This window comes from Amblyomma maculatum, chromosome 1, assembly GCF_055883805.1.
Source record: "Amblyomma maculatum isolate TAMU_Amacu chromosome 1, ASM5588380v1, whole genome shotgun sequence".
Taxonomy (NCBI): domain Eukaryota; kingdom Metazoa; phylum Arthropoda; class Arachnida; order Ixodida; family Ixodidae; genus Amblyomma; species Amblyomma maculatum.
In genome coordinates this window covers 238,891,072-238,918,098 of record NC_139344.1, presented here as the reverse complement: position 1 = coordinate 238,918,098, position 27,027 = coordinate 238,891,072, and the positions used below count along the sequence as shown (strand labels likewise).

Below are 27,027 nucleotides of genomic sequence, written 5' to 3'. Positions count from 1 at the left end.
AGGAGAGAGGCAGGATAGAATCGGGTGATTGCGGTGGCTGTAACTGCGTTATTAGTTACTCTTTTCAAAAAACATTTTGCGGCCTTGCGTTCCAGGGGCGAAGTCTCACAGTCACCGGGGAAGAAAATATTTTCGACCGGAGGGTGGACAGTGGGCCTTTAAGCCTTAGAGCAGCATCGCATTCAAAACAGCACTCCCGGCCAAAGGCCACTTACAAGAGGACTTGACAATCATCTCATCCCACGGTTTTACAGCATTGCCTCAGCCAGCCAAGCTTTATAAATAACACTGCTGTTACTTAGGGCATTGTTAAAAGCCTACTGTAATCAACAAAGAACATCAAGATACATCCATTAGAGACCACTACTGAAGTTTAAAGTGAAGGAGAGGGCACCTTACTATCATTGATGGGCATCCTCAAAAAACAATGCTGAATACCACAGGATGCATCTGATGCAACCGCCTAATGAATTAAAATTCATAATTAATGCAAGCATGCATAATAGGTTACAACTACTAAGGGGCATACAATAGCTTCAATCATAGCCCTTAAAAATAAACACACATACCAAATATTTTTCATATTGGCTAGAGAAGTAACAGATCGCAATTATATCCTGTGCTCTCCACATAGGGCAATTTATCAAATATGAAGGGCTAACTGTTCACAGTACACTACGTGTCCTAAAGTTATCCACATGGGAAAAAATTTCCACAAGGAAGCTTTCTCACACATACTGAGCAAGACTGCAAAAATGACAGAGCTCATACTCAAAGAGATACTACATGTAGCATGCAAGTATAGATGAAATGGCAAAATTTTTACATGGTTTCTTCCCAATGATGGCCTAATTTAAAGCGCTAAACTCATGGCTATGTTAGTAGTGGCACACATTACTGGTTAAACCTGCGGATGTAGGTGGAAGGTCTACTTTCATTGCATTCTGTGGCTTCGCGTCAACACCAGCCCCAGAAGCCAGAGTGTTACACTTAAACCTTATGAAAAAAAAAAAAAAAGGAAAACCAAGAACCTTTCAAAACTTCCTTTAAGCTTCATCAGAAAACTTGCTCCATCAAAAGAAAGAAACATTCAGATTTTGCTTTTCTTTTCCATTCACATAAACTCTTAAAAATGAATTCAGTTGATCTATTTACATCCCTGTGACAGAAGTTAACAGAAATGTCCATGTGCAGTTTTGCAAAAGCTATCCACAAGAAATCCCATACCAATCAGTTAATGATAACCTCAAATACAATGAGCTGACTAGACTAGCAAAAGAGTGTGAAACTATACCAGAGGGCAAAACCCACAATACAGACTTCCCACCACTGAGAATAAGATAAAACACTACAAAAATAATTTGAAGAAAGAGTCATACTGAGAAGTGAGGACCACTAAGAATGTTGGCAAGCTCCTGGGCGTCACGACCACTGACTCTACGACAAGCCTGGCAGACGTCCCGCAGAAGTTCTACATTGTTTGTAGAGACAGGCTTGAAAGTGGTGGTTTTCTCTTCAAGATGATCCTGAACCTGGAAGTAAAAAGAAAAAAAAAAAAAATTTAACTGAATTCATCACATTTACATGTCTCTTACAGAAAAAAAAACTGACTAACCTTATTTCTTACTTACAAATGATACCAATGCAAAACCTAATTCCTTATTGACTCTCAGGTTGAAACAATGCAGAGTAATTATGCTTTATTATTGAACAGTGATACCATTAAAACTACTTTTATGCAAGGTTTCATTCCAAACTTTCATTTTAAACAACAAGCTGTGGTTACCTAAGCTCATTCCCTGAATACCATCAGCACTTTATATCGTGGCAGTAGTATACAAGGCATTCTACTAATCAGTGCACATTTGATTTAAATCTAGTCCCTCCTCCAATAAGTTTTCAATGTTAAAAATTGACTAGTCTTTACTGAAGTAAAAAAGATATGCAAAAACGTAACTGCCATAGCAGTGGCTCGTAAGCTAAATTAGGGTTGCCTATAGGTTAATACATTTGGCAATGTTTTGAGTCTTTCCAAGTCTGCTGCACTAAAACAAGTCATTTTATAACAATTACTGTCTACTTACTGTCATACTCTCTTTACATCTATGAAAGTATGTAAATACATCCAACATGTAACTTTTACTTCACTTTAAAGTGTATATAGGAGGAGACATATAAACAAAAATACAAAACTAGCAGAGAAGAAAATTAATGCATAATTTTTCTAGCTGCACAGCTTCAAAACAGGAACACACAATAAGTATAGGTAGCAAGATCTGAAAAATCCACTCAAGTGAGTAATATGAAGCTCTCATAGCACAAAAAAACAGACAAGAAAGCAAAAAGATCACACAAGTCTGATGTTCTTTTGTGCTGCAAACACTCAATATTATAAATTTCACTCACTGCAACTGTCTTGATCAAGTGTAACAAGAAAAATAAACACAGTCATTTGTGCCTCATAGAAAACATATCTACAATGCTGAAAATATGATTTCCATGCATTTTGGATGCCTCTACCCTAAGAAACAACCAGAAAAGGAAATTAATGGCTCACTTTTCTCCCTTTTTTTTTCTCGCCTCCTCCATCAACTTGTATGTGATGGAAATACAGGTTATTATTATTATTATTATTATTATTATTATTATTATTATTATTATTATTATTATTATTATTATTATTATTATTATTATTATTAAAAACAACCCCAGAAATAATGCAGAACTGTGACCGTGACAATAAATGCATGCTTAATGCACACTCTTTGCCTTTTCGGCAGTGGCTCCAAAGATTGGTTTATATGACATAAATGCCAACTTGTGAAGTTCAGGCATGTAGCTTTCTATACCCTCTTCTTAATTCTTTCACCACTATTTTAAGTCATAACAAAAATTTCAATTAGTAATAAATTATGTCCAACTTCCTTGCAATGATAAAGCACAAGACGACAAAACATTTTGTGAAAATGCCTTGCCTGAACTAAACAGCTCATTACAGGTGACTCCATGAGACCCTTGAGAAAAATGAGGTCAGTGTCCCGAACTCCCACGCGTCCATTGAGGTCCTCAATGTTTTCTCTAACATGCTGAAATGCAGCTGAAAAAGGAAGACAAGAAAAATTGAATGGTCACTTCAGCAGCTCAAGAACAAGGAAGATTACTGGTTTCAGAATTAGTTAATTATGTGGTTACCGTGGCAATGGAAAAAACACTGATAATTATAGCACACACATTTTACACAAGTGGAAGATATAAACCTTCCAGCTTTTTCACATTTTCTTTTATCGTCACCCAAACAATTAAAATTTATTTCAAGGGTAGATAGCACACATTTTAAATAACAGAAGGACCATATATACCTTAATACCTTCACTGCCATAATGTGTGTCATGTTCACCTGAACACTGGCACATAACAGTTTACCGCATTCAGGTAATGACTGCATTGCCCCCAGAAAAAAAAAAAAAAGAAATTTCTATGGGATTTAAAACCTTGTTTCAAAATTATCTAAATCACCTCCGGCCCTATTCATTATATTTTGCAACTTCATGAAGCTTCTAAAAATGGTACTAAAAGCGAAATCTCTCATTGTTTTTACAATGTACTTGTAAGCTTCTATAATGAACCTGATATCTGCACAACAGCAAAAGGGTCAAGGAAGATTGAGGGCAACTACATGGCCCCCAAGCACCCCAATGAGGCAATAACTATTGATTACAGACACATGGATCTCACAGTTTTTTGCAAAAGAAACTAATGACCCAAATCTGTGCCTGCATGGGCAGGATTCATGAACACCTCTGCTGGTTAAGAATTCACGCATTTATTAAAAATTGATTATGAATACTGATTAAGGAATTTTTCAGTAATTCCTCTTCCCTCCATGTAGAGATTGCACATCTAGACAGAAGCCTCTCTCGAGCATTTCTAGACAAAAGATAAGTCACCATCAGCAAGCTCCTTTGTATTTGGGGTAGTAAAACAATGGATGTAATTTTCCTTGACTGCCCCATAATGACACCTGTACACGCCCACACCTCTATTATTCCTCCTTGAACTACATAAAAATAAGGCACCTGACACAAAAGAATTGCTGGCAGCCTTCCTTCACAACAAAGAACCTTGCATCACACTGATACACCTTTGTCAATAATGGCTCTGCCAAGCGTGTCTTCGTATAAAATATGGAAGAATGCATGATTACCATGAAAACACCAGTGTGCCTCGAGAAAAAAAAGTTTTGAGAAGACTAAACTTCTCACCTGCATATATGAGTATTCAGTATACACTAGCACAAACATCTGCCTTTATGGCAACATGATACATGTCATTGATCAGGCATACTATAAGCTTTACTGCATAATTAAGAGTTTCAAATACATGAAACACCCCAAAGATTTCTTACTTTCAAAACTTGGCACACAAATCAAATCACTCATTTTGCAGTATAGTCAAGTGCTGTTAATGTATACAAAATGTAAGTGTGTTTCTTTAAAATGGTAAATAAAAATTTTCCCCAACAATGCAACACAAAGCAAGTGCACAATGAAGCGACTGGAATGACATGGCCATTCCTAGTCTATCTAACAAGGGCACAAACTTGGTCCTTATTCACACAAAAAAATAGGGTAGCTGAGAAGGCTGGCAAGTTTGAGCATACAGGAAAGGCTCGCATTTATGCCCGCGATTTAAAGCGTGTTATACACATCTGCCACCCAGGTGAAAAACTAAGCTGGAATGGCTTGCGGTGATACTGCCAACTTGAAACAGTTTGGCTTATGTTGGCTCCAGTTGGCACCATTTCCATTTCCAACAGGGGATTTCACCATTAGTACTTAGACTTGCTGGCCTCAATCAAGCATTCTTGCCTAAAACAATTCCTTCCTGAACTGACGCGATTTTAATTTCCCACCTTTCATTAATGGCTGATGTCACACCATGTCCTTCGCTTCACCCAGTAATGAAAGGCAAACACGAGGCATAGCATCATATAAAGGCTAGAAAGTTTCTATAGCATCACTTCAACCAGTATTGAATGGCAAGAAATTCAAAAATGGCATAGAATCAGTTGAAGAATCCTTATATTGTACCAGTCCTGCATATACACTGAGTACGCAATGTCCACCTATAATATTGTCAAGGGACAGACAGTTGGCCAATGACAGCTAGAAAGTGTGAGCATCGTGCTTCACAATGACAATTAAGGTAGGTACTTTTATGTTCTGCACACTATTATGCAAAATTTAGACAAACAGAAATTTTTTTATTATTATTACTTTATTTATTTTATTACAGAGTCCTGCAGCCCCGACGGCATTATTGCAGGGGGGGGGGGGGTGATGACAAATAACATTGCTAGAAAAGCCGGAAGTAATTGATTGCTGCAATTCCCTTAAAATAGGTGCAAGCCTCTGCAGCAGTGCAATATGGGAAATGATATCAGGGCCCGTATTCCGAGTTTTCGTCGTTATCCAAATGTCCCTATCTCACGTGACCTCGAGCCATCTGATTGGTCGAAACGTCGGAACCGGGTGTTGCCACTCCCCGGAAGAGGTGGCAACATCATGTTCCGGCGTTTCTACCAATCAGATGACTCGAGGTCACGTGAGATAGCGACACTTCGATAACATTGACGCAAACTCGGAATACGGGCGCAGGTAAATGCAAGCAAATACTCATGTGAGCATAAAAGAAATTTCAGAAATTAAGCAAGTGCAAAAACAAGAGAAAATGATTTGACATTGTAGTGATGCAGACAGATTTAAAAGGTTCATGGGATCTCCTAGCCAGCTCAAGGGATGCCCAAGTTTGCTTAAGTGCAGCGTAAAAAGGTGAGTTGGACACTGCCAGAAACATAGCTGCCCTCCTACTGGTCAGCTCAGCATGCACCTAGCTATGACTGGCATGATAATCTAGATGCTGCACGTTAAGGAACCCTAAGTGGGCGAAATTTCCGGAGACCTCTACTACGGCGTCTCTCATAATCGAGTCGATTTTGGGATGTTAAACCCCATAAACCAACTAACCATAATCTAAATGTCAAAATGCTTTATAAACAAACTACACATGTAAAACGGGGTTCACATTTCTCCTTTTCGGAAGAACAAATGAAGGCACAGTGCATTGGTGGTAATGTACTAGCAATAACCGACGTGAAGTTTAAAATAAAAAATGCATAACTCTGGCATCGCTGTTCAATGGCCTCTCCCCCGAAAAACGCACGAACACACGTTTATATATATGCACACAACTTTTCCCGTAGATCGAAATCACTTCATTCACAGCACGACTACCAAATAAGCAGCTACGATGTTCGGTTGCTGAGCACGAGGTCGCGGGGTCGATTCTCGACCAGGGCGGCCACGTCTCGATGGGGGCAAACACACACAATTCCTATTAACTGCGACGTTAACGCATATGTGGTTGACGCCTTAGCGTGCACCACAGGGCCATGGCTTCACAATGTTGCTTTCTTGACATATCCACGAAAGCATACTATTCGCTCCATCAGCGCTGAATTCGTTGCATGCTACTGCGTTCGCCAGCGGCACGCTCCCGTAACGTCTATGAGGGGAAGTGCGCGTCTGTCGCGTTGATTTTGGGGTCATCACCTCATTTCACAGCCGCTGCCGTACTGCCAGGCTCTAATGCTAAGGCAAGTTTGGCAGGCTCCTCTAGAAGCTTATCCCTCAAATGCGCGGCGCGCGCGGCGATCAGCAGTTGACACCCGAAGCCACCTGTTGGAACAAGCGGTTCGATGCGACCGAAACAGCGCATCTCTTAAAACAATGAACATGCTGCTTGGTATGACACCTGAGCCTCTTTCCTGAAGACAGCAAGTATCAAGCTCGAAAAAATCCACCGGCCTACTCAACCGTCAAGCCTGTGATGCTTATTTATACGCCACTGGCGCAGAAATTCCGAAGCAAGCCTGCCGCGTCACTTCGCAAAGCCCCGCCCCGAGGTATACCTGATACCGTCCGCGTACGCTTGCCAGTTGGAGGCCCATACGCTGACGCTCGCAGATTGGACAAGTGGACTCACCCATTTTGAGGCTGCCAGGTCAGGGTGTGTCGGGAAACGATAAGCTGTCGATATCACGAGGCAGTTGAGCAAAAGTTATCGGTAGGTTCAAACCACAAACTATGAACCGAGCAGCTCGCGTAAAACGCGCGCCGCCAGCCAGCGGCAGAGATGCGTGCCTCGTCGCGCTTCCGCTCGACGCGCGGCAACGTCACGTCCGGTATGTCGAACACGGCAGAAGCGGAGTCGCAAAACCTGTCTTGGGCGCGCTCAGGTGAAGCATCTCTGGGGTAAGCCAACAAAGTGCGCTGGCCGAATGGAGTCCGGCAAACGCTCTTTTGCGGTTTGTTTGCGGCGTGCGCCTCACTCGACGGGGAAGACGGAACAAAGACGACACGCGCCTTTTTTTTACGGCGAGTCGTGGAAGACCGGAGAAAAAGACAGGTGAAAGGAAGAAGGGGGGAATAGAATAATGGAAAGTATGAAAACGAAAGCGCTCCACAGCTATTATATCGCGAGAGTACCTCTACGGAAAAACGATTGAGGTCTTTCGGGCAACAGCGATCGTTTCATGCTGCATTGTAGGTTCGTCGCCCCCCGCGCTACGCCATCCGGACGGAGCATCACCTCTCTCTGTCTACCTTGTTATTTTCTTTTCCTCTTTTCGTGGCTTAATATTAGCACCCGTCCTAGACTCAATTACGGTTACAATTATTGATGATCAGTACAGCCTAAATTTGTTCACCTTTAGAAGGTTGCATGTAAATATATATATATATATATATATATATATATATATATATATATATATATATATATATATATATATATATATATATATATATATATATATATATATATATATATATGTTGCATAGATGAAAAATGTGCATTCTGAAGCCTTTGGCACACAGTCAAATCCACTTATAACAATATCGGTTAGAATACTATACCGGATATAATAATAGTCTACTACGGCACCAGTCAGCTTTATCGTTTGTTTGTTTTTGTTTTGTTTTTTCTGTGTAAAATGAACCAGCAATGATGGCGATCACAGCGCCTTTTTTTGTTATAACAATTAAATCTGGTCACTGATAACCAAACTTAAGACACAAAAACAGACAAACTTTAAAACCAAACCCGAAAAGCCACGCTCACAATGCAAAAGTTTGTGCATGAGAAGCTCGTGGAACCCACAGACAGATCAACTCAATTCCGTGGAAGTGAAAACTGCTCGTGACCACGAACGCAGACATCTTGTGAGCCAAGAACGCTTACATGCCACGGTGAGGCAGAGAAGGAGAAAATACTGGCTTTCCAAATTCCCGTTCGGTGGAGCAGTTCATTAATTAACGTTTCTGAAACTGTGCATCTCGTAGAAAACGCGCCAGGGCGCTGGCACCGATACATCGCTGCATAGGCCACGTTGTTGTTGTTGGCTTCTTGAAACATGGCACATGCCCACATGGGGGGATTGGCTCTTCTTCTTCTTCTGCCTCAGACTGCATGGCCCATACCCACAGTTGAAGATTAGCCAGGTTTGTAGCAGCTACAAACAAAGACTTATTCACCTCGATTTAAGTTGTACCCGAAGTAAATTATGAATTTGCAATTAATGTCGGTGGAAAATATTATGGAGAAAATTTTGAGGTGGTAGGGATAGTAATGAAGCGAAAGTATTTGGGGAAATAACATCTGAAAGTACAAGTATAGACCATGCCATTTGACGGTTGCACCAAAGTAGAGAAGGACAAGAATTGTAATAGGCAGTCCTAATCAAGCGAAAGAGATTTCGAATGAACTTTTTTTTTTTTTTTTTCGGAAACGAATAAGGAAGATTTGTTCCCATTGAGGATTAAGTTTACCCTACCCAACCAAACTTCAAGGGCATTCTGTATTCAAGCTAAAATGTAAAAGTGTGGCCTAATTTCGTCAAGCTTGTTCAACAGTAGGGAATGTTCTGCACTGCCATGTGCTTTAGCGATATCGAGAGTGACCGATGCCGAGAACTCATTCTTCCCCATTTCGACCCTAATTCCGTCAGTCACTGATGTGCACGCGCTTTTCCAGCACGGTTACCATTTTTCCCTTTAAACTGTCACTGCTCCTGTCCTGCAAGCCCATCGGGTTTCCGGTCAAGAATTGTTTCTGGAAAGCAGGCTTTGTTCGGAATGCCAGTAACGCGAAGGTTCGCGAAGCTCCCACTTATGTTGTGATGATGGCTGCGTGTCGAGACTTCAAGAATTTTTGCATGTTGACGGTGCAGTCATGAAAAATTAATATTTGATTGACGAGTTGACCATCTAAGCGGTCACCTGTGCTGACAGTTTCGACGTACAGGAATCAATGCAAAAGAGGCCTTACAAATGATAAAGAACCTGCGGGACTTCATTTTTCCTAAAATTCTTAAATTCGACATGAGCAATATTTAGGCACCCTGTAAGAAGATGTGAACAAAATATAGTTTGGTTTATGGGGTTTAACCTCCAAAAGCGACTAAGGCTCTGAGAGACGGTGAACAAAATATGTCGTGAACCAGTGAAAGCTGTGAAAGCTTGCTGATGCGGATTTTTTTCTGGCCAGGAATTCAACATTGTAAGCGACTATCCTGCCATTAAATGCAATGAAGTTTGTCTCTCTCTCTCTCTCTATCTCTCTCTCTCTTTTTTTTTTTCTTTGGACGTGGTTATAACAATTATTGGTTGCAACAATAATATTCCCTTGGCACTACAGTATTGTTATAAGTGGGCTTGACGGCAGATCTGAATAGTACTACATTTCGGAATACCAAGTTTACGTCCCCGCCGGGGTGGCGCAGTGATTACGGCGCTCAACTACTGTTCCCAAGGACGCGCGGACCGAATCCCGGCCTCGGCGGCAGCTTTTCGATGGAGGCGAAAAGCAAGGTGCCCGTGTGTTGTGCGATGTCAGTGCGCGTTAAAGAACCCCAGGTGGTCGAAATTTCCGGAGTCCTCCGCTACGGCGTCTCTCATAGCCTGAGTTGCTTTGGGACGTTAAACCCCACAAACCAATCAACCAAGTTTACGTTCTTTGTGCTACAGTACGGCAAAATGGAGGTCGCGCAGGGTTGATCGCGAGCACCGACGTAAGCAGCGCAGCAAACTTGGCCACAGTACGATTATAGTGAAATAAGGTGAATCCCCGCAAGGGAGCGGCGTTGGCTCTGAAGTGCACGTCTGCCATGCGCGTTGGAAACCCCACACAATATAGTTTTTATATTTGCCTAAAAATATACGCGCTTTGCAGGCTTATGTATCACATGTGCCCCGCAGAGCCCATCACTCATGCAGTTCTCCTTGTTTTCAACTTCACTTGGCATTTACTCACAAAGTGCGAGTGTGAGCGCCAGTATGAACACAGGTGTTAGCTTTCACACAAATGTAAGCCGCATGACCAGGTAAATATACTTGCTTGTGTCACGTATACCACGTTCACCAAAAACAGCCCCTTCAATAGGGAACGTTCCGTCATTTTGTTCTCTTTGGAGCAATGTGAAAGGTGAACGGATGTTAAAAGGGTTATCGCCTCCTGTTCATATCGGCATGCACTGCTGAAGGCAGCGCGGTGGGCAGAGCAAAGAAAACTCCACTGCGCCCTTCTTTCACTCCTTTTTTTTTTTTTTTTTCGTTACAGCAAAGGTTTTGTACAGCATTCGTACAACATTTCACGCTGACGGTGGTACTGCCACGTACCGTCAGCGTGATATTGTTGCTCGCAGGGTTATAAACAGGTACACGAAAAGAGATCAACCTGAAACTGTGTCATCTTTCTGAGCTACCATCCATTCATCCAAGAGCTTTGGCTCACCCTCCTGTTCGGAAGTTCTAAGGTTGTGGAATCGAATCCCGGCCGCAGTTTGGTGGAGGCGAGAAACTCCCGAGTGATGTCAGCGCGCGTTATACAGAAGCTCAGGTCGTCGAAAGTAATCTGGAGCCCTATATACTATAGCTGGTGTCCCTTCTAGTGCATTCGCGGCTTCAGAATGTTAAGCCCAACATACAAACATACAACAATGAAATCATGTTCGGAATTCGATATAGTGTGTCCTCACTCTCTCCCTTTCACTAGTATATTCTTCTGTGTGTCCTAATAGATCATTGTTGCCAGTCTCGCGTGTCTTCGTCCCTCCATGATGTCTCATCGTTTGGCTGTTGTTTTACTTGAGATGGTATGAAAGCTATTCCAGGTTTCTGGGACACCAGTTAATTGCGAGGGAACTGTGGGATGTTATAAGACGCTATCATGTGCAACGCTACCATGCGCATGTTGATGGGAATACGCTTCCGGGGTGCAGAAAAAAAAATAGGCTTTTAATAAAGCTTTTCCTGCGCTCGCAGAGATCGAGCCATATAGAGAACCAATGAGCTCCGTTTTTGAACATAATTGCGAGGCAGGTAACTGTGTAATAATGTATGATAGGTTTATGAGCCTATTGGTACAATCGGTTTAAACTTACGATGCGTAGTAAGCTTTTGCTCCTGAAATTTGTCCTCCTGCGCCCACAATTTTTAAGACTGCCACAGAAAACCGATGGGGCGTGTTTTTGAAAATGAACAACAAAAATAAAATAATAAAAAAATAGAAGCCTGTCGAGGGAGGATCTGCAGATATATTGTTATCGTTAAGTTATACAATACGTGAAAAAATTGCGATCGATAACGCTTTCCCAGAAAACATCAAAAAATTCTGGGCATGGGCATGGGGGTCTAACGTCCCAAAGCGACGTCAGCTGTGAGGGACGCCGTAGTCGAGGTCTCCGGAAATTTCGACCACATGGGATTCTTCAACGCGCACTGACATCGCACAGCACCCGGGCGCCTTGCGTTTCGCCTCCATCGAAAAGCGGCCGCCGCGGTCGGAATTGAACCCGCATCCTCGGGATCAGCAGTCTAGCGCCCTAACCCCGGAGGAGCCACCGCGGCGGGGTCACATGTAATTACGCCGTTATCGTTACGTAACTGCGTATAAGGACAAGGAGCACCTTCAAAAATATTACTGGGCTGCCTTTGTCAGAGTAATTTGATGCGGAACAAAAAGAATGAGACGGTTTCATGTCCCCATAAAATTATATAATTATAAGGTGCCGTGACGCCAATGCTGATAGCAGAACAATGCGCACTAAGGGAGGTACCAAAACGAAACAAGAAAGAAAGATACACAGAATCGCCTACACAGCAGGCGATTTCAGGTGGCTGTAAATTTTGCGCCTAATGTGAACTGTTATGAGCAGTCGGGTCTATAGCTCGCTAAGCGCAACGAAATAATGAGGAAACCACACTGCACAGGAGCACGGTGACCCACTGGTGCGGCTTTTTTTGGCGCGCAATCAGCGATTAGCTGAGAAAATTCAGCCATTTTACTCGTTCCGCGAGGCATGCAAAGACGGAGCAGGTCGTCCCTGGCTCTGTACGCGCTTCGTTGCTGTTCGCTTATTATTATTTGCTTCATTGCGTTCTTCTGTGGCTCTGCACGGGATGAGCGGGTCCACGGCCCGGTTGCCCCTAGAATCGAAACTATAGTTGGGGTGTGTGAATTCAACAAGAAAAGGGGGGGGGGGGGGGAGTAGATGACAAGCAGTAGTCGTCAGTGTAAAAAAAAAATGTTACGATTTAAGTGTGTGCGTGTGTGCGTGCGTGCGTGCGTGCGTGCGTGCGTGCGTGCGTGCGTGCGTGCGTGTGTGTGTGTGTGTGTGTGTGTGTGTGTGTGTGTGTGTGTGTGTGTGTGTGTGTGTGTGTGTGTGTGTGTGTGTGTGTGTGTGTGTGTGTGTGTGTGTGTGTGTGTGTGTGTGTGTGTGTGTGTGTGTGTGTGTGTGTGTGTGTGTGTGTGTGTGTGTGTGTGTGTGTGTGTGTGTGTGTGTGTGTGTGTGTGTGTGTGTGTGTGTGTGTGTGTGTGTGTGTGTGTGTGTGTGTGTGTGTGTGTGTGTGTGTGTGTGTGTGTGTGTGTGTGTGTGTGTGTGTGTGTGTGTGTGTGTGTGTGTGTGTGTGTGTGTGTGTGTGTGTGTGTGTGTGTGTGTGTGTGTGTGTGTGTGTGTGTGTGTGTGTGTGTGTGTGTGTGTGTGTGTGTGTGTGTGTGTGTGTGTGTGTGTGTGTGTGTGTGTGTGTGTGTGTGTGTGTGTGTGTGTGTGTGTGTGTGTGTGTGTGTGTGTGTGTGTGTGTGTGTGTGTGTGTGTGTGTGTGTGTGTGTGTGTGTGTGTGTGTGTGTGTGTGTGTGTGTGTGTGTGTGTGTGTGTGTGTGTGTGTGTGTGTGTGTGTGTGTGTGTGTGTGTGTGTGTGTGTGTGTGTGTGTGTGTGTGTGTGTGTGTGTGTGTGTGTGTGTGTGTGTGTGTGTGTGTGTGTGTGTGTGTGTGTGTGTGTGTGTGTGTGTGTGTGTGTGTGTGTGTGTGTGTGTGTGTGTGTGTGTGTGTGTGTGTGTGTGTGTGTGTGTGTGTGTGTGTGTGTGTGTGTGTGTGTGTGTGTGTGTGTGTGTGTGTGTGTGTGTGTGTGTGTGTGTGTGTGTGTGTGTGTGTGTGTGTGTGTGTGTGTGTGTGTGTGTGTGTGTGTGTGTGTGTGTGTGTGTGTGTGTGTGTGTGTGTGTGTGTGTGTGTGTGTGTGTGTGTGTGTCTTCATAAAAACAAGAATGAGGGAGAGACAGCTAGGAAATCGCTGCGCGGGTCCGGTACGCATACACGGCACCGAACGGGACAATACAGCGAGGCCTAAAAGCTATCGCACCGTTCGCTTGTGCTCAGCTTTCGCAGGCGTCTCCTAATTTAAAGCGATGTGTGCATACATTCGTCTGACATTGCACTGAAGTACGCAACTTTTACAAACCTTGCTTCTAGTGCACGCATTTTAAGTAGACGATACGCTTCCGCGTCGGTGCTTCCGAGCACGCTAGCCCCGTTATGCCTTTTTAGAAAGCATTTTAGAAAGCATTAACACCGATGTGCCTATATCCTGTACCTGTATAGCCTTGCGAAATACAGAAAGTGCTGCGGCCACATTCACCTAAGCAATGCTCTAGCTTCTCACGTAAAGCGGAGGTTGGTGTTTGCGTTTCACGTCGCCTCCGTTTTGGGAGGCGGCTATAGCCGCGGTTGTGCGTCCATAGCGGTTGTGCGTCCATTTCTATAGAAATGGACGCACAACCGCTCGCGGAAACTAGCGCACGATCGAAACCTTTACCGACCAGCGCGCGAAGCGCTATAATCGAGTTAGCTTTAATCTTAGCAATACCAGAAACGAAGGGGCGGCGACACGCCGCCAGGTTTCCGTCACAAAAGGGTCTCCGAGGCAACGGTGTCGTCATGGCGACTAACTACAGATTATGTAAACACAAGCTTCCGCGTCGAGATAGCCAGAAAAAGACGGCTCTCACACCATCGATCTGACGCCAGGTAAAAAGAGGCCTGTCGGACCATGTGGTCAGCGCGCCTCGAGTGTTGACCCCGTCCAGGAAACGGAACAGCCCGGTACAGACAGGTGCGAAGCGTTGCCGCTCTCCGCGGGGCTTCGGCGATAACCGAGCCGCGCTTGACACGTCGGTGCGATCTCGCGACTGTGGAAGACAGCTGTTGGCAGCAACTACTACACGAGGCATAAATGTAGAACGTACTATAGAGCGCCAGCAGCCGCTAGAGGAAGCACGAGGTCGTTAAACGGCGCCTGAAATGCTCGGAAATGGCGAAAAACAAAAGCGGCCATGGCGGCAAGGCGAGTGACGTAATGTGTTTTCTTTTTCAGGAACTTGCTCCCGCGAACGGGTGGTACTTCGCCGAGGTTCTGGGCAAGTGCCAGCCGAGCCCTTTACACGCCGCGAGGAGGACACGTCGTGGAGGGTTGTTATTCTCGCTTGCGTCACATACAGCAGGCGCGAAGGACGCGGGGGTTGAAGGTAAAGAAAGCTAGCCAGGCGCAAAAACATTGCTACCACAGACATAATGCCATCCATATCATTACTGGACAATGTGCTCGACGAGGAATTGTTCTGAAGAGTTCTGAGGAGAGACCGAGGTGTTCAAAGACCGCCGAAGACCTCTATATGGTGGCATTGTCACTAATCAGTTTTAAATTGCTGTACAGCTAGGAAAATGGCTAATAAAAGCGGGACTGCCTGACTGTCTCTGCTGTGACGCGCCAATTAGCGACCGGCGCCAATCCTTGTAACTGGTCCTGTCCGCCTGGCGCTACTATAAGCAGAAGATCTCAGACGCTTCCTTTTGTGTAGACTGGTGGCATCAGAGGTAATAAAGACTGCGAATTTTTAGTGCATGCCCTGTTATTGTTTTTTTTTTTTTGTCCTTTGTGTAAATAATTTAGCAGCGTCCGTCTTTACTGAGGAAGCTTCCGGCGCTCCGCGCCACTATTTTAATATGTGAAAGCAGCGAAAAAACGGTTAGAGCACATTTATGTGATATATCAGGAGCTCACTGCGGTCACGCCTCACATGAATGGCTTCGTTTTTGCTTTTCAGCCCTCGCCTTTCAATTCGAAACACCCTTTCTCTTTCACCCCTCGCCTTCATCAGGTGCAAGAATGCCCGCCCGACCGCTCGCCCACGTTTATGCCTTCACTTTGAGCATGCAGTGTTAAAAGTTCGAGTTACATTTTTATTGTACTCACATATGCTGAATTTACTCAGGAATATATAAACCGTCAGTGCGCTGTCTGGGGAACAATATATTGAACTGATCATGCGTACCTTTTATGGCGTAAGAAACGTTTATACACATATGAGTAGCGACGAATCCGACCGTATCGCGGCATGCATACTTGCCTTAAATTATAAGTGCAGCACTCCGCATACATAAGGCATTAGGGTAATTATGAAATCAACGAACTGGTCACCGTCCATTCTTTGTTTTTCCTGCTAGAAAAAGTAAATCCTTGTGCCGTTATCAGATAGATGGAAGAAGAACAGAGATAGAACGTGGCTGCCACTGTGGTCAAGCATTAAGCTCTGAACACAAAGAAAGCCAAAGTGGACAGGTGTCCCTGTATTGCGCTCCTTGTGAAAGGTTCAACGTGAAGTCGCTTTTCAAGGACACCCGGTTTGAATGACGTGGGCGTTTTGCAGGGAGGCCCCAAAATTGCTAAGACAACACCTACAGGCGTCCCCCACACCGCGTAAGTGCAATCATAAATGCCTTTTAGAATTTGGGCTGCTAAGAATGGCCACTAAAAAAATTCCAATCGACTTTCAGGGCAACTGAATTAGGACAAATTAATGGATCGGAACAGACGGTAACAACACACGTCTTGAAATTGAATGCGAGAAATTTCATATTTCCCGCACAATGTTTCACACTGCGTTCGAACAACATGACGGTAAAGATTAGATTTGAACATGTAACACCAATGTAACACTCGGTGGCGTGAGCACTGCGGTTTCTGCTGGTGCTCAGATATTGGTATGGTATAGTATACGATATGGTATATGATATGGTATGGTATGGTATGGTATGGTATGGTATGGTATGGTATGGTATGGTATGGTATGGTATGGTATGGTATGGTATGGTATGGTATGGTATGGTATGGTATGGTATGGTATGGTATGGTATCCTGGGTTCAACGTCCCAAAGACGAACGTGAGTTATGACGTCGCCGTGTTTGACTTCAATGAAATATCAGCAATACCGAGTGATTTACCTCAAATGTTCTTTGCTAATGCACTGACGTGTTCAGCGCAGCTTGTAGCCGAAGCTACATTCATCGGATAACTTTCTCGAAAACAATTCTCGCTGCGCGAGGTACAGCGCTAAAGCTATTGGTCTTATGCAGTATTTGGCGCACACAGCAAAAACAGGCATCCTTCAGAACATAATAGCCGATTTCAAATGTGGCCTTCCTTTTGCTGATCTTATTGCCATGAAATTGGCGAGAGAGAAAGAAAAGAAGCAAGGAAAATAAACTCGAAACTCTTAGGTAGCACATTAAAATATTCCGGTCATTTGTTTGGTTTCTTCCTTTGTTTTTATTGAATGCCAAGCACAAATTGTAGAGTTACAACTATCCTCGAACAAAGTTTCAGCAGTAGCCTCACTGGCTGCTTCGACCTTGGCTCGCTTCCGCGCTTGGAAAACTCCTCGGCAACGGGCTAGGCTGGCTTCTCATTGTTCGATCGGTTCGATGGTCACAGCAACATATCTGGCACGACTGCGATCTCTGTTTTTAGCGAGATAGCCTATTTACCTAGATTAATGAAGGAGCGATGCACATGCATGAACTGCATGAGGACGACGATCTTCCATGCACAGCGTGAGTGTGCCTTGCAGTTGGAACTTGATGAGTACGACGACGTTTAGCTGCACAGCGAAGAGTGTGTGTTGAAGTTTTACACGAGGCGTGACCGGCTGTGGCGATATAGCATAGTGCTCTCCTGCCTGAGCACGACAATCAACAAGACATTTGCTGCACAGCGCGAGAGTTCAAGGTCACAGTTGCACCATCCATTGACCTTGAGGTTATGCATGGGAGGAGTATAGAGCTAACGCTCTAAATCACTTGGCTACTCGCAAGTGTAGCGAAAAAAAAAAAAAAGCGCAGAGAAACTCATGCAAGGAATTGCGTGAGCCCAACGAAGAGAAAGAGAAAAGGCTCGTTCCATTCCCACGAACCGCGCGGCACGCGCTCATTCGAACAACGTCCTGCGCTGGTCACCCAGACGTTACGCTGCTGGAACAACTTGCTGCAAGCACCTAAGTCCTGGTCCCTGCCTGCTTGAACGCTCAACGGTACGGACTGAAAGCCCTCCATGCTCGTCCCTCGGTCGGGCAACGCGGTAACGCTTCGCATCGGGCGTGCACGGAAACAGGCGGTAACGGCGTTTTTTGATGAGGACGACGCCTACGTTTCACGCAGGTCCTTGGTCCTTACATCTGGAGCCCGGCGCGACGCTCAAGCCAAAAGTTCTGAGCACACGCTGGCAGCATCTAGTTTCCGGGGAGTCGTCATTCGACCCCCTGATGCGATGGAGGACCTCTCCTACACGTTCGAACTGCTACAACCACGGTCATCCTGGGGTCTCTCCTTTGCTGACAGCGCAGTGCTGCTGGAGGTCGAGTGGCTCCACCTCACGGACGCGACGCTGCCAGGGCAAGCAATACCAGTACGTGTTCTACTAGCCTGTTCAACAAAGAACGGTGTAGAGTTTATCGACCCAATGGAACGTCGTCACGATCTTTCTCCGAGCCGCCGCTTCTTCGCCGGGCACCAACAGTGCGAAGTTGCTATTTTCGATGACAAAAAGGAGCACGCTGGTCTGCCAAAACATCTGAGCAGACTTGGAGTCGACGCTAGGTTCGCCGCCATCGTCACCCGAATCCAGCGCACTGTAGCTGTTACTGAGTACGCCCTGCTCCGAGATCGTGCTGCAATCGACTACGTCGAGCAGCTGGTTGCCAACCACACCACCACTCGACTCTACCTCCTGGCGACAAAACCCGCTGTTCCCATCCTGATGCACCTATGGAGTCTTCGTCACCCTGCATCGGTGCCACCTGAGGAGTCCGCTGGTCGGCATGGACAGCTGACCAGAGACGGCGTCGGTGTTTGCGGGAGGCACAAGACCATCGTTGCCCGCAGTCAGCCCATGGTGGCTGGTCGCACCGTCATCGTGAAAGCCACTTCTTGGAGCTGGCCCGACTCCTGCGTCGAGCCACCGACCCGTCGGCTGATCCCGCGGTGCGCCCACTCCACTTCCACCACTGGGCATGGAGTTGGTGAAGCCGCGCAGGAAGGCCTCGCGCGCCACGTCGCGCAATGTGGACGCGCCGTGGTCGCCAGTGGGAGGGTGAAAGGCCACCAGGTCGAATGACTTTGGGCAGTCTTAGTCTGACCGGCCCAATGAGGTGCAGGCACTCGTTCGTGCCGACGGCGATCACCTGCCTAATCTCCGTTGTGGTTGCAAGGCGACCACTTCCCACGGGACGGTGAATGTGAGGAGTGGTCGCGTGCGCGTTAATTTGACGGAACGTGCGGCCAACTGTGAATAAGCAGGCCGCATTGATGCCGGCCGCAGGACTGCTCCTTCCGACAGTAGCCAGAGGGAGAACCAGTAAGAAGCCGACTTTCTGGGCTTCGGCAGGAACTGACCACTAATCGGCCATGTAGATGATATGGTCCAGCTTGAGCCGGCATTTTCTTACAAATATAATACTTGCTATCAAACAGCTGTCGCTCTATTTCCTTAGCAGATTGCCGAAACCACTGTGAGCCTGTGATGGCCTATCCTGAGAAGTGGTACAAATTAGTTGGTACAAGCCCTGTGGGAGCTGCAATTCAGTCTTACGACGTCTTTTTTTTTTTTTTTTTTTTTTTTTTTTTTGCTGAGAAAAAATAACGCGCGGATGTGTTATCTTGCGACTACGGAGTATTTCGATGAGAACTGGCCTGCACCGCACTTTTTAACGCGACAGCCTTAAAGGTCCTGTCCTGTTCTCCAGAAAACCCGGCGTCGGCGTTATTAGTGAGAAATTACGGGAATGGCTCCGGAAGGTGGTAGCTGGTATGGCCGGCCACTGGTTGGACGTGGGGCTGTCTGACGTCGCGTGACCACATGACGTGGCTGATATGGCAGGAGCTGCCAACTCGGGCCACCCCTTTCAGATGGTAGGGCGAGATCAGGATGAGCCTTCCAGGGCCTTTGTATCGAGTCAGACACGTGCACTGCCCCCTAGGTTATGCAGGTATACCACGTTCGTACGGCTTGGTTAAGCGGGACGCTGTAACTATATGTCGGGTAGGCTTTCCATATGGAGATAATAGATAAGATAATTAAGGGATTACTAACTGGGGTAGTAGCAAATTCCAAGTACGCGAACAGGGATCCGTAAGGGGACTCTGCAGACGGAAACCATTACCGATATCGGCTCACGCCCTCAAAGGCGGAGCTTAAAAGTGTCCCTCTTCTTTAATGCCATGCGGACTTGTAAAAGCTATAGTAAAGCTGGCATCACCCTCAGCTTGCAGATTTTCTGCCATGTTACGAACCTCCTTAACCCAGTGCGGCACGGTGTTTAGAAACGTTCAGGCGAATTTGAATTTGAAACTGTCTTCGCAGTGACGCCGGCTGCGTTTGAAATTCCATGCCGGACAAAGTAGGGCCACTTCCTTGTCTAGAAAAAAAAAAAAGTTTTTAAAACAAGCATCAAGCATGCAAACATGCACCATGCACTATTTTTCTTTTAACTCCACCCCTCCCCGCCCCCGCCCCCTTGTAACGCCAGATAATGGAGCTATGCATGGGTACTATAATAAATCAATCAATTGACTGCATGGAGCACTACGCTGGTCAAAATATGTGCTGCCTCGCGCTACAAGTTTTTTTTTTTTTTAATCGTTCTACGCAATGAAATGTTTTATTGTTCCTTGCCAAGACAGCTTCGGCTGAGGTCACTAGATGTTTTTTTCTTTTTTTGTGTGTGAAAAAGAAGTACACCGCTGAAATTCGCTTAAATAATCTACAGGCAGTGTCTGCAAAATCAACGCTTATAAGAAACATTATTGACGTGCATGTACTCGAGTGTCACTGCGCAGGACGTGATCCTGTAAAGACGTTAACTGTTTTACTACCAAGATAATTACTAAACTAGCAACAGCATTATCGCGCCTATATTAGGTCGTATTAATTCCGGCTCCGTTCCGGAGTAATTAATCTTCAGGCGAAGGTTGGGCGTCCGCTAATTTTTACGAAGCATTCCTCTCTTCATAGCAATAATATATAGGATAAATATTGTGAGCAATCTACAATCTTAAAGAAAATGGCGTAAACTAAGCTTCATGAAAAGCGAAGTCACACACAGGCACATCCCTACTAAACATTTATTTTTGCCAATATTATCCAACGCAAATACTCATTTACCTACAGTCGTAAGCTACCACATTTATGGACGACTACCCTATACACAGATCTAAAGCCTCACTTTAATCAAGCCATACAAGCATACCTCTCCAGGGCCTAGGGGCAGCTTGTCTAACTCAGAATTCATTTTAGTCTTATCGCGTTAAATGCGGAGAAATCGATGCAACGCACCGTGTGAAACCGAGGGAAAAAAAAAAAAAAAGAACAAGAAGCTCGTTTTGCCACGAGTCACGCGAAACGCGCTCATTCGAACTATGTTCTGGCTGGTCACCCACACGTTACGCTGCTGGAACAACTTGCTGCAAGCATCCGAATCCTGGTCCCTGCCTGCTTCAACGCTCGATGGTACGGACCCAAAACGCTCTATGCTCGTCCTCAGCCAGGCGACGTGGTAACGTTTCGTCTGAGGCGTTCACGGAAACCGGCGGTGCCGGGGCGTTTTTCGAAGAAAGCGACGCCTACGTTTCACGGAGTTCCTGGGGCCTTCCAGCAGGAGCTCGGCTCTACGCTCGAGCCAACGGTTCTGAATACAGGCTGGCAGCGCCTAATTTCTTGGGAGTCGTCGTTGGATCCCCTGCTGCAATGGAGTACGAGTCCCACCAGTTCGAACTGCAACAGCCACGGTCGTCCAGGGGTCTCTCCTTTGCTCCCTGCGCGGTCTCGGTGGAGGCTGAGTGGCTACACCTTCTGGACGTGACCCAGCTTCGACATGCATTTGACAATGCATGTCGAATGACGCGGGTAGGTACTGTACTAGCCTGTTCAACAGATGACGTTGCTGAGCTTATTGACATAACGAAACGTTGCCACGATCTGAAGCCGAGCCGCTGCTTCTGGGCCGAGCACCACCAATGCGAAGTTGCTAACCCTGATGACAAAGAGGAGCAAGCTGGTCTGCGTAAAGACCTGAGCAGACTTGGACCGGACACTGTGTTCGGCGCCATTGTCACACGAAACCAGCGCATGGTGGCTATTACTGCTTACGGCCTGCAGCGCCATCGTGGTGCATGCGGCTACCTCGCACAGCTGGTTGTTGACCTCATCACCTGTCGGTCCCCCTTCTGCAGGCAAAGCCCGCAGTCCCCATCCTGATGTATAGTGCCAGCTGAGGAGCCCGCCGGTCGGCATGGACAGTTGGACGGAGATGGCGTCGGAGTCGGCGCGAGGCACAAGACCATCGTTGCCCGCATCCAGCCCATGGTGGCTGGTCGCACCGTCATCGTGAAAGCCACTTCTTGGAGCTGGCTCCAGCCACCTCCTGCGTCCTCCTCCTGCGTCCTGCGTCCAGCTACCGACCCGGCGGCTGATCCCGTGGCGCGCTCACTTTACTCCCACCACTGGGCACGGAGCTGCTGAAGCCATGCGGGAAGGCCTCGCGCACCAATCGTGTAATGTGGATGCACCGTGGTCGCCGGTGGGAGTGTGAAAGGCCTCCAGGGCGAATGACTTTGGGCAGCCTAGTATGGCCGCGTCAATGAGGTGCAGGCGCTCGTTCGTGCAGACGGCGAGCGGCTGCCTAATCTTCATTGTGGTTGCAAGGTGACCGCTTCCCTCAGGACGGTCAACGTGAGGAGTGGTCGCGTGTTCTTTAATTTGATGAAGCGTGCCGCCAATTGTAAATACCCACGCCGCCCTGATGACAGTCGCTGTACTGCTCCCTTTCCACTGAACCCAGAGGGATAACCAACACGAAGCCGACTTTCTGGGCTTCGGTCGAAACTGACCACGAATGGGCCGTGTGGATGATGTAGCCCAGCTTGAGCTGGCATTTTCTAACAAATATACTTGCTATCAAACACCTGTCGGTCTACTGCCTTAGTGGGTTGAATAAACCACTGAGAGCCTGTGATGGCCTATCCTGAGTGGGTGCAAGCCCTTTACTGTGAGCTGCGATTCAGTGTTACGTCACCTTTTTTTTTTTCGCAAAGAAAAAAGAAACGCTGATGTTTTCGCCAAACCAGTGACGCCGGCTGGATGTGAAATTCCTGCCGAACAAAATAAGGGCCACTTGTCTATACGCGATGAGCAAAACGCTGACAACGCCGCCTGTCGCCAAAGCAGCGAAGCGTAGGCGGGCTCGGTCGGGCGCTGTTCGTGTCAGCGTCTATGCGCGCGCGTCGTGTTTTTGTCTTCGGTCACGGTTTAACAGATATAGCGCCGCTGTCAACCTTTAGCAATGTCCGGGAAGAATTGCTGCGTAGTTGGTTTTTTGAACACAAAAAAAAACCTTGCCAGGAACTTGTTTGTATAAGTTTCAGTGATCTTCACGAGAACGACGGCGGCCATGAATAGCGGCTGTTCGACGCAGAAAGCAAGCAATCGCACCCAAATGACATTTCAGGCGAATGCCATTTTTTTCGACGCGCTGCTACACGACCAAAGCTAATGCCATTTCCAAATTATGGTAACTCTGATTGATATGCAAATATTGTAGTGCCTTCAATATGTTGCGAAGATGAAGGCGCTGTAAACGAAAGCAGCCTTTAAATTGACATTCATGTCTTGCATACTTTGTAACCAACCTTTTGATTCAATTACGAAGATAGCGGCTGTGTCGGCTGCCTTTGTTTACGAAAGGGTACGGAAGGTGCGCATATGTCTGCGCTCGACTGTGAAACGCATACAAGTTTCAACAACGTACATTTTCCGCACTAAAGCAAGTGTCAAGAGTAATACGTAAAATAGGTATCTAGTGTACTGTCTGACGGCGATTTTTATAGAACCTTCGAGTATCGCCCTACGGCGCAGCATACTACAGCCCCGCGTTGACTCCCGTACGTTTTCTCCAAATCGTTCGCTCGGCATATTAAGGCCCGTCGAAAAATGTTCGAGCTTAGCCTCATCAAGAAAGAATACCGCATATTCGTAACGCTTGCTAGATCGGATGCTGTGAGCTTACCGCAACGACATTGTCCGCGAAAGCGGCCGACGACGGCGCCCTGGCCGTGTGTAAGGCCCTAGTCGTCGCTAGGCCTAAACGCTTAAACGGTTTCGCATAAAAGCCATAGCTGGAAGTGCTTTGGAAATAGTAAATTTTCTATTCATAAATTGCCTTACTATCAGTTCAATTGTCTTCCAAATTGTCTTACAGTACACGGAAGGCGACGCCTTAGCAGCGGAGCTAGAGAACGAAATCGGATGAGCTGCGTCACACTGGCGGCAGCTGCTAAAAGCAGAAATTTGCTCGTATTACGGTTACCACTTCTTCCAAAATCTCGTTACATAACAGCGCTCCTCAGTAAAGATACTTTTTTTTTTTTTAGATTCCTTCCTCAAATTTAGCGCGTATTATTTAAGATGGACAGAGCGTGCTTTTCTGAAGGTGGCGAAAGAAATCCGCCGTGTCGGCGACTTGGCGCCGACGGACCGCGGCAGCAGAAGCGACCTGTTCCGCCCGCGCTGAGTGCGGTGGCTACGGGTTGGCCGGCAGCGATGGGTGCCAGTTTTTTTTTTTTTCTTTTTTTTTTTTACAATGCTATTTGGCATATTTCACATAGATGAATGGCTGCAAAATTATAGGAGCACAGTAGTATTTAATGCAGGTGGCACTTTTGTAGTTTATTTTGAGTGTATCCTCCCACCGAGTGTCTGGTGTCGACATAACACATTTCCTCGTTAATCTCATTCGGGTGAGTACCTCAAACTCATTCGATGCCTAATGTCGTTTTCATCGAATGTCATTATATTTTCTCATGTAGCAGCAAAAAAACATCATTTTGAACGAGTGTCATTCGATGGAAAAGGCATTAAATTTGCCGTGTGGCAGGCCTGAGTGATTTAGTGTTTTCTGCTTGTCACTGCACCTTCCGTGAACCTTCTTGTTTAAACTTGGTCGCGTCCGCTAGCCGGGAAGATACAATATGTATTAGATTTGTGAAACGCTTAGCCAGACGATTTTTAGCGTGCATTGACATCGCACAGCACACGGTTGCATTTTGCGTTTCGCCTCCACTTAAACGCGGGCGGCGCGGTCGACTTCGGTCCGCGGATAACTTAATCCTCCTCAGTAGCCTGAGTCACTGCGGCGGGTTACTGAACAGATATTTGCCAATATCCGTTTTGAAACTTGCCATGCAATTACATTGAAGACCAGAGCCAGTGTTCCTGTTGTCTGACAAAATTACGAAAACAGAACACGTCGCTGCACTAGCTATTCAGACTAAGGGCTCTAGAGATAGTTATAAAGCGCCCTGTAATTCTGCAGTTGGGCGCGAGAATGATACCAATGAAATGAAGATGATACTACAATAATAAAATAGGATACAAAATTTAAATCTAATATGCTCTTGGCTAACCTGAGTTGCAGCTTTTCAGATATTGCCTCTGCTCATATCTAACTCTACCACGAGATTATCTACCCGCTCTGCCTTTTTGACGACGGAATACGTGAAATCCGTGCAGTACAGGCAGTGGTAAAGCGCAAGCATGAAAAATCTGAACTCTTGCTACAAGAGCCCAATATGCGCTATTTTTCTGATGCTCAGAATGCTGGTTTGCAAGCTCGCTGGCTTTTCCTGCGGTCGCACCGGTACGAAACCGCTCGCAGTTTCGACGACGCTGCCTAGTTTACGGTAGCAATATATTGCATGTAAACGAAGCAAGCCTGTACCATTAAGCAAAGAAAGAACATTGGTTCATAGGTCAAGGAATGAACGAATTAGCGTGGCGTTGTAATGAAAGCGGGACATTCAAAATGAGCTCCACTTCGTCTGCAGCAGACACTGATGCATATGGAGGCGATATAGTTCTAGACGGCCGTGATATCGATCACATGTCCACTATTATAAAGTGCGATCCCCTTGCGCACACTGTCACCGCGAAATTGCCCGCGAGACGCGCACAAACGGCAGATCGCACGCGCGCACCACGGCCACGCTTGCCGCATGAGGACCGCCTCGGATTCCGACGGCCGCCGCTACGCGGCTTTCAGTGGCTCAAAGAATAAAATGAGTTTTTAAAACAAGTATCAAGCATGAAAACATGCATCACGATTTATTATTTTCTTTTACCCCCCCCCCCCCTCCTTTCTTGTAGCCAGATAATGAAGCTATGGGTACTATGATAAATAAATGGATTGACTGCATGGTGAAGTACAATGGCCATAAAATGTGCTGCCTCGTGCTATAAGTTTTTCTTTATTGTTCGACGCGGTGAAATGTTTTTATTTCTCCTTGCCAAGAAAACTTCGGCTGAGGTCACTAGATGTTTTTATTTTTTATTTTGAAAAAGAAGAAATACACCGCTGAAATTCGCCTAAATAATCTGCGAGCAGTATCTGCAAAATCAACGTTTAAGAAAACATTATTGGCATGCATGTACTCGAGTGTCACTGCGCAGGACGTGATCCTGTAACTGAGACGTTAACTGTTTTACTACCAAGATAATTACTAAACTAGCAACAGCATTATCGCGCCTATATTAGGTCGTATTAATTCCGGCCCCTTTAACTGATTGCGTAATTACTCTTCAGGCGAAGCTTGGGCGTCCGCTAATTTTTACAAAGCACTCCTTTCTTCATAGCAATTATAAATAGGGCAGATATTGTGAGCAATCTACAATCTTAAAGAGAACGACGTGAAATAAGCTTCATGAAAAGAGAAGCATGAGCTGTAGCGAAATGTTTTGTGAATATAAACGTCTAAATAAATGTCGCCGTTTTTATTTTTATTTTTTTTTTATTTTTATTTTTTTTTTTAGCGAGAGCTACATTGGCAACAGTCTCGCCATTTCGCCGTGCCTGTTTGTGCCTGTCCGAAGAGCGAAGAAAGAAGTCGTGGGAGGCGGTAGCTGGCAGCTGACATGGCCGAGCACTAACTGGACGTAGGGCTTCCTGACATTATGTTTGGCAGAAGCTGCCAACTCGGACCTCTCCTTTCATATGGGAGGGTGATATCACAATCAGCCTGCCAAAACCCCTGCATTCACGTTATCCCGAGGCCACGCAGACACGTTCATACGGCTCAGTTAAAGCGGGGCTTTATATTTTGGCTGGTAACTGTTGAGCTGTAGAGCCCGAGAGCTGCTAACAAACACAGTCTTTATTCGGCATAAGCCTAACTGCGCCGCACGAGCCGCGCCCAAGATCCTGCTAGCTTCCGCGAGCGCACAGCAGCGCCCCCCAGGCTATCCAAGACTAGGCAC

General features: G+C 46.1%; 1 protein-coding gene across 1 annotated transcript in view; it reads right to left on the bottom strand.

The window, feature by feature from the left end:
• vari (MAGUK p55 subfamily member vari) overlaps positions 1 to 27,027 on the bottom strand; it is a 77,473-nt gene that overhangs the window by 37,991 nt on the left and 12,455 nt on the right. The window contains exons 2-3 of the mRNA XM_084590644.1: positions 2,976 to 3,097; positions 1,380 to 1,532 (exon numbers count right to left, since the gene is read on the bottom strand). Of these exons, the coding sequence (XP_084446770.1) occupies positions 1,380 to 1,532; positions 2,976 to 3,097 (275 nt within the window). The remainder of the gene's footprint in view (positions 1 to 1,379; positions 1,533 to 2,975; positions 3,098 to 27,027) is intronic.